Source organism: Saimiri boliviensis, chromosome 1 (assembly GCF_048565385.1).
Source record: "Saimiri boliviensis isolate mSaiBol1 chromosome 1, mSaiBol1.pri, whole genome shotgun sequence".
Taxonomy (NCBI): domain Eukaryota; kingdom Metazoa; phylum Chordata; class Mammalia; order Primates; family Cebidae; genus Saimiri; species Saimiri boliviensis.
In genome coordinates, this window is record NC_133449.1 from 171,736,387 (window position 1) to 171,752,308 (window position 15,922).

General features: G+C 35.7%; 1 protein-coding gene across 7 annotated transcripts in view; it reads right to left on the reverse strand.

Moving 5' to 3' along the window:
* Window positions 1–15,922, reverse strand: part of NR3C1 (nuclear receptor subfamily 3 group C member 1) — a 474,477-nt gene that overhangs the window by 23,330 nt on the left and 435,225 nt on the right. For 6 of the 7 annotated variants that reach the window (XM_010338451.3, XM_010338438.3, XM_010338445.3 and 3 more), the window contains exons 3-4: window positions 14,088–14,257; window positions 9,790–9,906 (exon numbers count right to left, since the gene is read on the reverse strand). In XM_010338451.3, coding sequence (XP_010336753.1) covers window positions 9,790–9,906; window positions 14,088–14,257 — 287 coding nt within the window. The remainder of the gene's footprint in view (window positions 1–9,789; window positions 9,907–14,087; window positions 14,258–15,922) is intronic. The other variant, XM_039464195.2, reaches the window with a different exon arrangement.

Consider the following 15,922-nt stretch of genomic DNA (forward strand, 5'->3'; position numbering starts at 1 on the left):
CTCTGAAAGGGAAAGTACTCAGAACTCCAAGGAAAGGCAAGAAATCATTCATATGAAAGAAATGTACCTGTCTCAATTATTAGGAATGCAAACCATTTTGCAAAGGGAAGAGTACATGTAAATCACATTTAAAAATCATTTTTAGATCCTCTGACACACCATACAGTCTGCGGAGGACAGATATGGTGGTAGAAAAGAAAGGTATCTCAATGTCCAATATGAGAACAGAATGGTTCCATTCTTACTGTGTCCTATACTAAATGGGGTACTGAGAAAATTCAAGAATTTTTAGTTAACATTTCAAAACGGAAATAGAATCATGATAGAACTATTCTAATTAGTTTACCATGCTCTCTTGAAGTCACAGTATGATACAGGACTAAAGAGCAGAAACCTGAAATCGGCGTATTTGGATTTAAGTCCTGCTTCTGCCATGTTGTAGCCTGACACCTGTGCAAGTGACTCCCTGACTCTTCGTTTCCCCTTCTGTAAAATGAGGATAGTATCAGTCCCTACTTAAAGAGGGTTGGTGTGAGAATTAAATACGTAAAATGCTTAGAACAGTTCCTGGCATATATTATAGTAAGTACCATATAACAACTATCATTACCTCAACTTGAAGGAGAACATGTTTTTAGAATATTTTAAATTTGGATATCACAACTTAATAGAGGAGTGATAAAATTTAAAAAAGGAAGGACATCAATACATAAAGAAACTTTTTAGGTTCTGGGGTACATGTGCAGATCATGCAGGATTGTTGCATAGGTACATAAACGGCAAGGTGGCTTGCTGCCTCCATCCCCCTGTCACCTATATCTGGCATTTCTCCCCATGTTATCCCTCTCCGACCTCCCCACGCCACAACAGACCCCAGTGTGTGATGCTCCACTCCCTGTGTCCAAACTTCAAGCCATTATCCATGATGAACATAGATGCAAAAATCTTCAATAAAATACTGGCAAACTGATTACAACAACACATCAAAAAGCTTATCCATCATGATCAAGTAGGCTTCATCCGAGGGATGCAAGCCTGGTTCACATATGCAAGTCTATAAACATAATCTATCACATAAACAGAACCAAAGACGAAAACCACATGATTATCTCAATAGATGCAGAGAAGGCCTTTGACAAAATTCAACAGCTCTTTATGCTAAAAACTCAATAAACTAGGTATTGATGGAATGTATCTCAAAATAATAAAAGCTATTTACAACAAACCCACAGCCAGTATCATACTGAATGGGCAAAAACTAGAAGCATTCCTTTGAAATATGGCACTAGACAAGGATGCCCTCTCTTACCACACCTATTTAATATAGTATTGGGAATTCTAGCCAAGCAATCAGGCAAGAAAAAGAAATAAAGGGTATTCAGTTAGGAAAGGAGGAAGTCAAATTGTCTCTATATGCAGATGACATGATTGTATATTTAGAAGACCCCATCATCTCAGCCCAAAATCTCCTTAAACTGATAAGCAACTTCAGCAAAGTCTCAGGACACAAAATCAATGTGCAGAAATCACAAGCATTCCTGTATACCAATAACAGACTAACAGCCAAATCAAGAGCGAACTCCGATTCACAACTGCTACAAAGAGAATAAAATACCCAGGAATACAACAAAAGGATGTAAAAGACCTTTTCAAGGAGAACTACAAACCACTCCTCAAAAAAATAAGACAGGACACAACCAGATAGGAAAACATCCCATGCTCATGAGGTTAGGAAGAATCAATATTGTGAAAATGGCCATACTGCCCAAAGTAATTTACAGATTCAATGCTATCCCCATCAAGCTACCATTGACCTGCTTCACAGAACTGGAAAAAAATCACTTTAAACTTCATATGGAACCAAAAGAGAGCCTGCATAGCAAAGACAATCCTAAGAAAAAAGAACAAAGCTGGAGGCATCACACTATGTGACTTCAAACTATATTACAAGGCTACAGTAATCAAAACAACAAGGTACTGCTACCAAAACAGAAATATAGCCCAATGGAACAGAACAGAGGCCTTGGAAGCAACGCTACACATCTACAACCATCTGATCTTTGACATAAAGAAACTCATTAAACAACCAGAAGTATGCCACCGAAAGCTAGATCTAAAATCATAGAATGTACTTGGTTGACAATGTAAAAGAGAACATACATGTCCCAAATCAATACGCTGAAGCAGTACTGTGAAAACCTCAACCATAACTTTAAAGGGTTTAGAATGCATATATATATATTTTTTTGAGACAGAGTCTTGGCCTGTCGCCCAGGCTGGAGTGCAGTGGCACAATCTCGGCTCACTGCAACCTCCACCTCCCGGGTTCAAGTGATTTACCTGTCTCAGCCTCCTGAGTAGCTGGGATTACAGGCACACGCCACCATGCCCAGCTAATTTTTGTATTTATAGTAGAGAAGGGGTTTCACCATGTTGGTTAGGCTGGTCTCAAACTCCTGACCTTGTGATCCGCCCACCTCAGCCTCCCAAAGTGCTGGGATTACAGATGTGAGCCACCACACCCAGCCTAGAATGCATATTTCTTTACTCCACATTAGAACAAAGAAGAAAGAGTAATAAGCTGGAGGATTTTTTTAAAAAAGCATTTTCTATGACTCAGTTTGTAACTAATTTCTATTTATATATAGTCCTAAATGAGAAAACTGATGCTTCTCTGAATACATCTCAGAAAGTGCTAGTGATCCCAATTGTTCTGTACTGACTAGAGCAAGAAATAATACTAGTAAAATTTAAAGTATCTTCAAGAAAGGGTTAATTGAACTGAATCATTTAAACAATCACTATGTTAAAGCAATTTAGTTATTAAAATTTTACTCTAATATAAATTCCTGACCCATTGGATCATATAGTAGATTGTCAGTCAATATAGGATCTCCACAGAAGTGTTCGTGAGTCTGTGGTAATGCTACTTCCTCTTTAATAAAAGTAGATAAATCCTATTTAGCTTAAAACCTAGTTAATAGAAGTTGGTTACTTGAAAGGATAAACAAGATTGATAGACTGTTAGCTAGGTTAACAAATTAAAAAAGAGTGAAGACCCAAATAAACACGGTAAGAAATGTCAAAGATGACATTACAAGAGATTCCACAGACATAAAAAAGATCTTCACACTATTACAAGCACCTCTATGCACATAAAGTAGAAAATCTAGAGGTAATGGATAAATTCGAAGAAAGGCTTTAAAAAATCTTAAGGTTTATGCACGCACACGTGTGTGTGGGGGTTGGAGTTTACTGTGAAAGAATTCATTTTTGTTTTCAACTAACCCCTGTATCTATAAAGCCATTATTTGGAGTAGGTATGTATGTGTAAATGGAAACACATAACCTCCCTAGATTTTGAACCAGGAAGAAATGGAAATTCTGAACAGACCAATAACAAGTTCTGAAATTGAATCAGTAATAATAATAAAAAAAAAAACCACCTACCAATGAAAAGAAGTCCTTGAACAGACGGATTCACAGCCAAATTTTACCAGATGTACAAAGAAGAGCTGGTACTAATCCTACTAAAACTATTCTAAAAAGCTATCAGGAAAGAGAGAGGCATCCCTAACTTATTCTGCAAGGGAAACAACATTCTATTACCAAAACCTGGTAGAGACACAATAACAACCAAAAAAACTACAGGCTAATATTCCTAATGAACACTGATGCAAAAATCTTCAACAAAACACCACCAAACTGCATCCAGCTGCACATCAAAAAGTTATTTCACCACAGTCAAGTGGGCTTTATTTCTGGGATGCAAGGCTTGTTCAACTTACGCAAATCAATAAATGTGATTCATCACATAAACAAAAAAAAAATACAATCATCTCAAAGATGCAGGAAAAGCAGCAAGAAAATCCAACATATCCATGATAAAAATCCTTACCACACTAGGTATGGAAAGCACAAACTTCAAAGTAATAAGAGCCATCTATGACAAATGTACAGCCAACATCATACCGAATGGCAAAAGCTGGAAGCATTCCCCTTAATGCAGTAAGACAAGGATGCCCGCTCTCACCGTTCCAATTCAGCAAATCCTAAGTCAGAACAATCAGGTAAGAGAAAGAAATAAAAGGCTTCCAAATAGGAAAAGAAGTCATCAAACGATCTCTTTTCACTGACAATATGATTCTATACCTAGAAAACCCTGGAGACTCTGCCAAAAGGCTCCTGGAGCTGATAAACAACTTTGGTAAAAGTTCAGGATTTAAAATTATTGTACAAAAATCAGCAGTATTTCTATACACCAGTAATGTTCAAACTGAGAGCCAAATCAAGTATGCAATTCCTTCATTTCCAGTGCAGTTAGTTATCTTTTTTGAAATAGCTGGTAATTGATAGCTTTTACCTGTTAAACATAAATGCACAGCAAGCAAATGAATTTAAGAGGACTAAACTGGATAGGTGTTCATAAATGAAACCCTTCCACTATTTAATACTAAAGTTGAAACGTGGATTAAGAAAAACTTTTGTTAATAAAAAATTGCTTTTAAGTGATGTTTTTACTGATTATAATTTCTTTTTAATAATTAAGGGTGAAGAGCAAAAAAAAAAATGCAATCCCATTCATAATAGTCACAAAAAGAGTAAACTACCTAGGAATACCATCTAAGTTCATTTAAGATTTTTACAAAGAGAACTACAAAACACCACTGAAAGAAATCAGGAATGACACAAACAAATGGAATAACATTCCATGCTCATGAATTGGTACAATCAGTCTTGTCAAAATGGTTATACCACCCAAAGCAATTTTATAGATTCAACACTATTCCTATAAACTACAATGTCATTTTTCACAGAATTAGCAAAAAGCATTCTAAAATTCATATGGAATCAAAATAGGGCCCAAATAGCCAAAACAATCCTAAGCAAAAACAACAAAGCTAGCAACATCACATGATCCCAAATCAAACTATATTATAGACTTCAGTAACCAAAACAGCATGGTACTGGTATAACACACACACACACACACACACACACACAAACACACACACACACACACGTACAGAATAGAGTCCAGAAATAAAGACACACACCTACAGCCATCTAATCTTCAAAAAAATTGATAAAAATAAGCCATGAGGGAAGGACTCCCTATTTGGCAAGTGATGCTGGGATAACTGCCTATCCATGTGCAGAAGAATGAAACTGGACCCCCTGGGCCATACAGAAATTAAGATGAATTAAAGATGATGTACATATAAGACCTCAACCTATGAAAATCCTAGAAGTAAACCTAGCAAATAACCTTCTTGACACTGGCCTTGGGAAAAAGAATTTATGACTAATTCCCAAAAGCAACTGCAACAAAAAACAAAAATTGACAATGGTACCTAATTAAATTAGAGATCCTGCACAGCAGAGAAACTATCAATGGAATAAACAGATAATCTACAAAGTGGGAGAAAATATTTGCAAACTATGCATCTGACAAAGCTCTATATCCAGAGTCTATATGGCACTTAAACAAAACAAATAAATTAAGCAAAAACAACCCCATTAAAAATGGGCAAAAGACATGAGCAGACACTTCTGAAAAAAAGATATACGTGTAGCCAACAAACATATGAAAAAATGCTCATGATTGTTAATCATCAGAGCAATGCAAGTCAAAACCACAATGATGCCACTGTGGAAAGAAATCTGGAGATTTTTCAAAGAATTAAGAGTTTACGATTCAACCTAGCAATCCTATTGCTGGGCATATACCCAAAGAAAAATAAATCATTCTGTCAAAAACACACATGTACCCATATGTTCATCGCAGCATGGTTTGCAACAGCAAAGACATGGAACCAACCCAGGAGCCCATCAACAGTGGATTGGATAAAGAAAATGTGGTATTTATATGCCATGGAATACTATATAGCCACAAAAAGAATGAAATCATGGTCCTTTACAGCACATAGATGTAACAGGCGGCCAGTATCCTAAATGAACAAATGCAGAAAACCAAATACCGTGTTCTCATTTATAAATGGGAGCTAAACATTGGGTACACATAGACATAAAGATTGGAACAGACACTGGGAAATACAAGAGGAGAGTCAGAGGAAGGGAGGAACAGGTTAAAAAGCACCTGTTAGGTAAGTTAAGCTTACTTCCTGGATGAAACGTTCAATTGTACTCCAAACATCAGCATCACACAATGTATCTTAATAACAAACATGTACATGCACCCTCAGAATCTAAAAGAGAAGTTGAAAAAAGAAACTACTAGATTCGGTTTATGAACTTAAAAAATTAGTTTAAATAATATTTGGTAATAAATCTGATAATGCCATCTTTAAGTTTCATTTGACTGTTTATGCTAAAAGTAAAGCCATACTTTGGATTATAATATATCTTAAAATGAAATGAACGTAAAATATTTAGTAACAAGAAAAAAGCAAGTTAAAAAAAAAAAAACATTTAGGAGCACCATTAAAAAACTTATCTGTTCTTAAATGCTAGGCACTTTAAGCAGTGAAGTCCACTCCCTTAAAATAAATCTTGAGATTTACTTGGTATGGGGCAAGAGTATCAAAATACAGCACTTGCAGTCCTAAGTTACATTTATGGAGAGACTTGGGCAAAGTTACTCTGGGGCTATCACCGAGACTGCCTGGCTTAGGGGAAGCAATCTGACGAACAAGAGAGTATTTGTAAAGGTTGAAAAAAAAAGTGTGAAACACATGGCTCATCTATATTGTAAGTATTAGGGTCTGCCAAAGATTTCTGGTGCTCACACATACCATGCCAAATAAAGGTTTTATATATACTGGGGTTAGTTCAATACAAAAATGGTACTTTTACAGTAAAATAACACATACAAACCCTAAGAACTGTTTTAAGCCTTTCTTTCAATTTATCTGCAAGTAGAATTGGATCAACTATATGTGTCACATAGATACATATCATAGTATGAAATAACAAATTAGAATTTTGTTTTACTACATAGTATAAAAATGGATATAAAGGAAATCATAGCCCTACTCAAAGGTGTTTTTAATAATTTGAGGGTCCAAAAAGTAGAAGAATGTATATCAAAGACTAACATGTAGTAGTTTTGAACAAATACCATTTTTTCCACTACCTGGATATGTTATACTGACAACTTATAAAAGCATATAATTGGTTATTTTTAATAGAATATTTTGAGAAACCACAGCTTAAATTTTATTCATGTAAGAAAAATTTCTGATGCCCAATGAAAGATAATTATACCATCACTGGAAATGGCAGTGATGGTATAATAGAAAAATCAGACGTCAGTCACCGTCTTAGGTCATCTTCTAGTGCAGGAAGGGCAAAGGGCACTGCAATTGATATTAAACAGTAAGAGTAAAGGAAAAAATGGACAAACTTAACAGCCTAGTCCATCAAAATCATTACTTTGTAGTTGATACATCATTTTTCGTTTGATGGAAGAATTTCCTTATTGTTTGGATAGGGAGAAATTGCCCAGAAAAACATTATATGCTTAAAGCTCCAAAGATCTTAAACTTTATATGTATTCAGAAAAGCACTTAAAAATGTTACTGGGTAAGCGACCACAATATATTAGAGATACGACAGAATTTTATTTGGCTTTGTCCTTTGAGCTTCATTCAAAACCCATTTCTAAATATAAAACTGCTAAGATGAAAACATGAATATTAGAGATAATTGGGGCCAGAGAAAATAAACCAAAGGGCACTAAAAACTCATGTGCCTTAATATATATTTAAATGGTCAAAGTATATTATATACACAGGATATTAGAGAGCAGAAAGAAGAAACTGGGTAAAATCTGGGCAGAGATCTGGCATTTAAGAAAGTGGGGAATACTGTTTGTTATATAAACTACCCTTGTGGAACTGAAAGCAACCTTCTGTGTGCATTTTTTAATCTCTGCAGGTTTTGCAGCATCTACAAGAAAGTGGGCAGCTATCATTTTATGTAAATCAATGTTTAACATGCTGGCACTCTACAGCCAAGTTTAAACATCCTGGTCAAATGCAGATAGAGTTGTGTGTGTGGTTTGGGGAACTAGGGTCTTCATAGTCATATCCATAATCTGTTTAACAAGATGTACACAGTGTGTGCTCAATAACACCAACAATTAGTGTTTCATATCAGAAGAACCACATAGGTCAACTGTAGTGGCTCATGCCTGTAATCCTAGTACTCTGGGAGGCCGCAACAGGCAAATCACCTAAGGCCAAGAGTTAGACACCAGCCTGGGCAACATAGCAAGACCCCTTTGTCTCTACAAAAAAAATTAAAACAAAATTTTTTAAAAATCAGCTGGGTGTAGTAATGTGCACCTGTAGCCCTATCAGGTAGGAGGATGACTTGAGCCCAGGAGTTCAAGGCTGCAGTGAGCTACATTCACGCCACTGTGCTCCAGCCTTAGTGACAGAGTGAGACTTTGTCTCTAAAATAATAATCATCATCATAAAAAGCACCACATGGTCTCCATTCTCTCTCAGTACTGCCATCTCTTATCTGGAGGACTGCTGTTAATTTAATTGGTCTATGTAAGATTTGTCTGCAAAATACAAATCTGATCATGTCTCTGCCCTTGTTTTTCATCTACCTAATTCCTACTCAGCTTATAGATTTAAAATTCAATGTTACTTCTTCCTTGACTTCCAAGACAGAATTAGGTGACCTTCCTCTTGTTCCTGTGGCCCTATGCCCTCTATGGTGTGCCATGCTCTTTTGTGACTGACTCTGCAACCTAATTAGGGGGCAAACTACTGGAATACAGGGACTATTTTATTCATTTTATATCTAGTGACTGCTTGGTGCATATTTGCTGAATAAAAGTGCTACTGTCACAATAAATAATAAGCATATGTGGTATTAGATCAACACTACCTTCACAGAACTTGCCATTTCAACCAGAACAGAATTCCAAACATTTTTCAAAGGAAAATTTTTTAATGCTGAATCAGTGTTAATTATACAACTTGTTACATAAACATGGACTAGTTTCAGGGTTGTTTTTTTTTTCTTTTAAAGACAGAGCCTCGATTTGTCGCCCAGGCTGGGCTGCAATGGCACAATCTCGGCTCACTGCAATCTCTGCCTCCTGGGTTCAAGTGATTCTCCTGCCTCAGCCTCCCAAGTAGCTGGGACTTCAGGCATGCACCACCACGCCCAGCTAATTTTTGTACTTTTAGTAGAGATGGGGTTTCACTATGTTGGCCAGGATGGTCTCGATCTCTTGACCTTGTGATCCACCCACCTTGGCCTCCCAAAGTGCTGGGATTACAGGCATGAGCCACTGCACCCAGCCCAGGTTTCCTCTTTACTTCAAAACCAAAACAAAACCCATCCAATTCTTCCTTGAGGGTTTTTTTTCTTGCAGATCTGTAATACAACATAGATCTCCAAGTAAAAGGTATGCTTTAAAATGCCAAAAAGAAAAATGAACATGTAAATATTATGATACAGAAACATTTCCAACCCTAGGGATAGTTTTGAGGCTGAAAAAAAGAATAATAATAAAGTTGCGGCATGTTGTGTTTTCATTATTACATAATTTCCTTTCTTTGTATATAGTCTGGCTGTACCGAATTCAGTGTGTATAAGAAGAACTGGTGGATAAACTTAAACAGAATATGGCATATTCATGAAAAAAGTTTCCCATTTTTATCGGGCAATATTATTATGCTAGTCAAGCATATATATACTGAACTGACTACATTATTACCTCTGCTTACTTGTATCTTCAAAAGTAAAATGATAAATTTTTATAAGCTACAGAGACAAACAATTGCTTTCATGTATTTTCATTACCTTCCAGGTTCATTCCAGCTTGAAGACATTTTCGGTAGCGGCATGCTGGGCAGTTTTTTCTTCGAATTTTATCGATGATGCAATCATTCCTTCCAGCACACAAATAATTGTGCTGTCCTATATGGAATTAAAGGTACTATTAACGTTTCACAGGTCTTCAAGGATTTTTTGTTTGTTTGTTTGTTTGTTTTATGGAGAGCCTCTATCTGTTTCTGGTGGAATATAACCAAGGCGCCCATAGGTATTGATTAGGGAAGTGTTCCTGCCTACATTACCATTATGAGGTTGAGAGGTCAACAACAAAGGGAGTCTCCCTTTTTCTGTTCAACAAACTGAAAACAGTTCAATAAAATACCTTACTGCAGTATTCATATATAGAAGTACACAAATCATAAGTGAACCACTTAATAAATTTTTACAAACCAAGCACTTTTATGTAATCAGCTCTCAGATCAAGAAACAAAACAGTCTCCAAACAAGCTTCCTTTCTGCCCAATTCCACCCACTACCCACAAAGGGTAACCACTTTTTTTTGATAAATTATGTTTTAAACGGTGTGATAGATTGTGTTTTAAACAAATAATAGTTTGGGGTAGATGGTTAACTGTATCAGGTTCAATTCTTTGTAAAGAATAGGCCACAAAATTGACCACTGGACTGTAATTTAGCTTTGTTCAGAGCTGCTCTCCAATGCCAATTATCTACCAGCTGTTTCAATTTCTCTTAGTACTCTGTAAGTTTCCTAGCTTCCTTAACTTGGACACAAAATGGAAGCACTAACCCAATAATTCTATCTTCTATAAAGCAAAAGTAGGATCAACAGATACATCCATTGTTGAAGCAGTTAGAATACAAAAAAGTTATGCCTTACAAGAGTATCTCTAAATCATTGTCTTACAATTAATGGAAGAAAAAATAGAAAAAAAAAATTCCAGTTTTGTTTATATCCAACTGAAATGTCAGGATGTGCATATTATGCCAGTATTGATTTCTTTATCCCAGGTATGCCTTGCGCACAGCTAAGAATCTCAGCTATAGGATCAGAGGCACTGTATGTTCATCAGTTAAAGATAGCCCTTTGTGGTTATCAGCATGAAGTTGGGCAAGTCTACCATTTCCTTCTGTATAAAATGAGGAGTTTTAACTAGTATTCACTATTTTGCAACACACGGCCACGTACAACTAATAGTCATTTCCTGTCAATCCATTCATTCATTCCTTGACTCATTTATTTATTTTTAGACAGGGTCTTGTTCTGTTGCCTAGGCTGGAGTACAGTGGTGCATAGTAGCTTCTTGCCTCCTGAATCTCCTGCTTTAGCTTCCCAAGTAGCTGGGACTACAGGCATGGGCCACCAGGCCTGGATAATTTTTTTTTTCCTGTAGAGACAATGTTATATTGCTCAGGCTGGTTTCAAACTCTAGGCCTCAAGGAATCCTCCCTTCTTGGCCTCCCAAATTGCTGGAATAACAGGTGTGAGCCACTGTGCCCAGCCCATCTCCCTGTCAACCCTTCTGAAAAGTTATTAAGGTATCTTATTTTGGAGTTCCTATGTCTTCTACTACTTCGTAAATTGTCTTTCTTACTAATAGAAAGATGAAGAGAGTTCAAGTCAGCTAAAATTTTGTGACATTGTTTTGTTTACATGGTATTCATTTTGTGGTTAAAATCTATTATTGGCAAGTAATTCTGGTTTTCTATTTATGGTAGGTGTGGGAGTCAGCCTCCAAGATGGCTCTCAGTGATTCTGCCTCCTTGTATGCATGCTCTTCTGTAGTCCCTTTCCATCCTTTACCACGATTGGTCTGTGTGGCCAATCAAATATGGCAGAAGTGATGGCATGTTACAGGTGAAATAACATAAGAACAGACAATGGTTCTTCTGCATTGGTCACATACTCTCTTGGATCACTTGTTATGGGGGATGTAAATTATAACATTACTCATGTTACTCCACAGAGATCACAAGGATGCCAGCTTTGGCTAGTGTTGTAGTCCCACCTATTGATTAGAGTCGAAAGTAAAGCCCACTCCTGCCTAGTGCAAAGCTCTGAATAAAGTGCAACAACTTCCTAATAACCATATTATACTAAGCCAAGTCTGGGGGATAACCTAAAATTCTACCAGGTATTAAGAATGGAGTGCTAAGTGTATGATATAAATAATGCAAGTTGCATCTTCATAATTGTTTAAGAAAGTGCTCCAAAATATGTATCTGGGCTTTGAAGCATATTTCTATTGTGTCTTGATAGAAAAAACAGAAGAACTGCTGAGTTAGGTTATCAAAGGACTGCAGAATTTTAGAGGTGTAAAGGGCCTTTGAGAACATTAAAATCCAAATAAAGGAGGAAACAGAGCAAAGACTTACTTAACATATTCTACATTTTAGCCTTTCCTATTAATCATGTAATCTCACCATCATACTACTGAAATACTTAAATAACAAACATTTTAATAGTATGGCTAATATTCAATTAAATTTTACCTGAAAACAAGTCTAGGAATTTAAAAGCAGGGATTAAGCACAGAGGGCATATGGCCTGCACTGGTCTTCCATAAGGGAGGTGACTTTGTTTTTTGTTCTGATTGCACTTGGATGCTTTTAGGTAGGGCACGTGTGCACTCCTCCCTACAACTGTATTATATTTAGCCAAAATGACACATAGTTGGTCTCCATAAGCATTTGAATTTGTACCATTTTAAAGAACAATTTTAGTTCAAATGGAGGAAAGTAAACACTTTTAATAGCATATTTTTAAAGGTTTCATTGTGAATTTCACCTTCAAAAATCAGTGTGTCAATATTTATTATATACAGCATAGATGCTCTTTAAGATGTATCTTTAACTGTTTAATTGTTTATAAACCCATTATAAGTCAATAGTTCATTTTTTGATTTAAGATGATTTCAATTCACAATCAGTTTATCTGGAGGCAACCCCATTGTTAAGTCAAGGAGCATACTGAATGCATATCTCTTTCCCACCATCATAAAAGTTGAAAAGTTGTTAAGTCAGGACTGTCCATATTACTATTATCACTGCATTTATATCATGGAAATACTTAAGCAGTTAAGAAAACGAGGAATAAGGTAAAGTGATGACATGGAGAGGGTTCCATCTTTTGCGTATGTGTTAAATAACATCCACTTTATTAGGTGCATTGCACTAAGTAGGGCTGGGCTTTACTTTTGACTCTAATCAACAGGTGGGACTACTACACTGGCCAAGCTGGCATCCTTGTAATCTTTGTGACGTAAAAGGAGTAATTTCATAATTTGCTAACTCATCTAACTCTCATGGATATGCAAACACACATGAGACAAATAATAATCCTCATACAGTGAATGAATAATTATGTTCCTTTAAAAAGTAATACAAAGCAGGACGCATCACACTACCAGACTTCAAACCATACTACAAAAATTAATATAATCAGAGCTTTAGGCCACACTGCTTTCAAACTGCTTTAGAAATAACTAAATTATATGACTACTTTTTCCAAGAGGAGTCACTGGTAATATTAGGAAATTTCAGACTCCCTTCTAGTAAGTTTGCTATGGAATGAATTTCTTCTTCTTTAGGAGATAATGCTGTTGCCCTGTCAGCAGTCGGAATCTATAACAAAGTAAGATTTGTATTATTGCAACATCTATATAGTGAAATCGCCTTCTCTAAAATACCTTTCCTGACCTCCTCATGCCGAGTTTCTCTCTCCCTCTCCATATTATAATCTCTGTACCTTGTCACTGTTAACACATCTTTCACTTCAGTGGACTGTGACTTCCTAGAGGGCAAGGATCAGGTCTTAAAGGTATTTATTCCAGTTAGCACAGTGCCCTGACTTAACAGAAAAAAAAAAAAATGAATGAGAAATGAATGTGTTTTTTTCCTATCACAGTTCTCACTGTCACTCATTTTTGCCAGACCAGTACAGGTGGTGACTTTAAAACCTATTAGTTTTATAGGAAGTTAAAGCCTACAATTTTAGTACATGAACTTTATGGTATGCCCAAACTTAACACCATCATTTCATATGATAGCACTTTCTTACAGTGTTACCTTATGCTCCCTGGCCAAACTCCCAGGTATCGACTTATACTTTTCTATTTTATTCTACATCTTTTTGCGTTGTTGTTTGAAATAACTTCCTGCCCATCAGAGGACCTAGAAGCCATCTTCCTCTCCCCTCTGAACTGTTATTTAGCCTTCATGGGCTTTGCATATAATGGAAATTTCAAAATCCCACTTGAGAAATGGTAACCAAGAAGAGGAACAATAAAACTCTTCAAAACACACACTACCTTCCACTGCTCTTTTGAAGAAAACTTTACAGCTTCCACAAGTTAAGACTCCATAATGGCATCCTGAAGCTTCATCAGAGCACACCAGGCAGAGTTTGGGAGGTGGTCCCGTTGTTGCTGTTGAGGAGCTAGATGGAGGAGAGCTTACATCTGGTCTCATGCTGGGGCTAAAGGAGGAGAAGAACAGTGTTATGATATTATTGTCAAAGGAATATCAAAATACAGGTACCTTAGCTTTTCACTTCATAGTCAGAATGCTTACACTGAACTCTGGCTTCAAGTAGTAGTAGGCACTAAAATATCCTATCTAAATACATTAAAATAATGTTACATTCTTCTTTTAAATAAAAAATGAGGTCATTTCTTTTGAAGTATCTCCAAAATAGAATGGTGTGGTTTTGCTTCACTTCTTTTTTTTTTAGATGCTTAGGATTTATTTTTATAATCACCTTTATTAAGGTGTCACACACAATAACATTTACTGTCTTCTAAGTCTGTAATTTATGGTTTTTGTCAATGAATATTTATGTAACTACTATCACAATCAGGAGAGAGGATATTTCCCTCATCCCAAAAAGATGCCTCCTACACCTTTAATTGGTTAGGACATATTTTTTTTTTCCTAATTTTAAGATCTTATACAGGCATCTTTTAAAATTCAATCAAGTATCATTACAATTCTACCTATGTTTCCTATTAGAGTCAAACATTTTTTACAATGTTAAAATTTGGTCCCATATCTGTCATTCCTAATGTCATCTTGGCTGAAACTACAATTTCATATGACTCAGAAAATGCCGATTCAGAAACATTATTTTCTATAACCTTCCTGTCTGGCTTGCAGTAAGATTGGATAAAGCACTAGGCTTTCAACAGTGAGTACCATTCTGTACACTCCAATCTAAGACTATTTGGCCTGAAGAAAAAGACAGAAACGTGAATCTGCTTCTCTTACTAGGTCTCTAACATTTTTCACTTTCTCACCACAAAGAGTGCAGGTCTAGTGATCACTAGATATTTAAAAGATAATTTGTTGTTTAAAAAATTTTTAATCTCAAAAGTTGAAATACTACTACAATGGATATATATCTTTTACTAATATTCACCGATTCTTAACATTTTGCCACATTTGCTGATAAAGATGTATTTTTATAAACCAATGAAACAGTGATCTTTTTATTACAGGAGAAAAAATTAATTATTGCATTTCACATTAAATGACATAATGATTTTCAATGTTGTATCCTCCTAAGGAATTTTCCTTTTACATGCTGACTTTAGAACCAAAACTGTATTATGCAGCCAAAATGATTTTCTAGCCTTCTGCTTATAACTAGAGACTGCCCATTCCATTTTTAGTCATGTTCTTAAGCAAATCTTCAAAAACATGGATGCTGGCAACCTGCTGATTCTGGAATTCTTTCATACTAAAGTCTGTTTTGTTTATCACCTATACAAGTTCAGAAACATAACAGTACCTCTCCAAACTTTTCTGAATTTGCCTTTTCTCTAAAGAAGATGGCACTTAGAAATAAACTTAAATCGGATGTTAGTTGTCTCTATGTCATCTTTTATTATCTATGCTTTTATTGATTTCAGCCAATAACAGTAGTAAATTTCAATTACAAATATGTTTAAACTAATTCACAGAGCAAAGTAACTTAAAATTTTTTTCTAGTTATCAATCTGGTTAGAAATTGTATTTATTAAGTAACATTTTATTGCTGTTCTTCTGTTTAGGAATAAAAGTTAAAAGATAATAATTGTAGAATGACAATTTCTTTTATAAATGTTACCTTAACTAATTAAGCCAGTAAATCCAAACGCTCCCC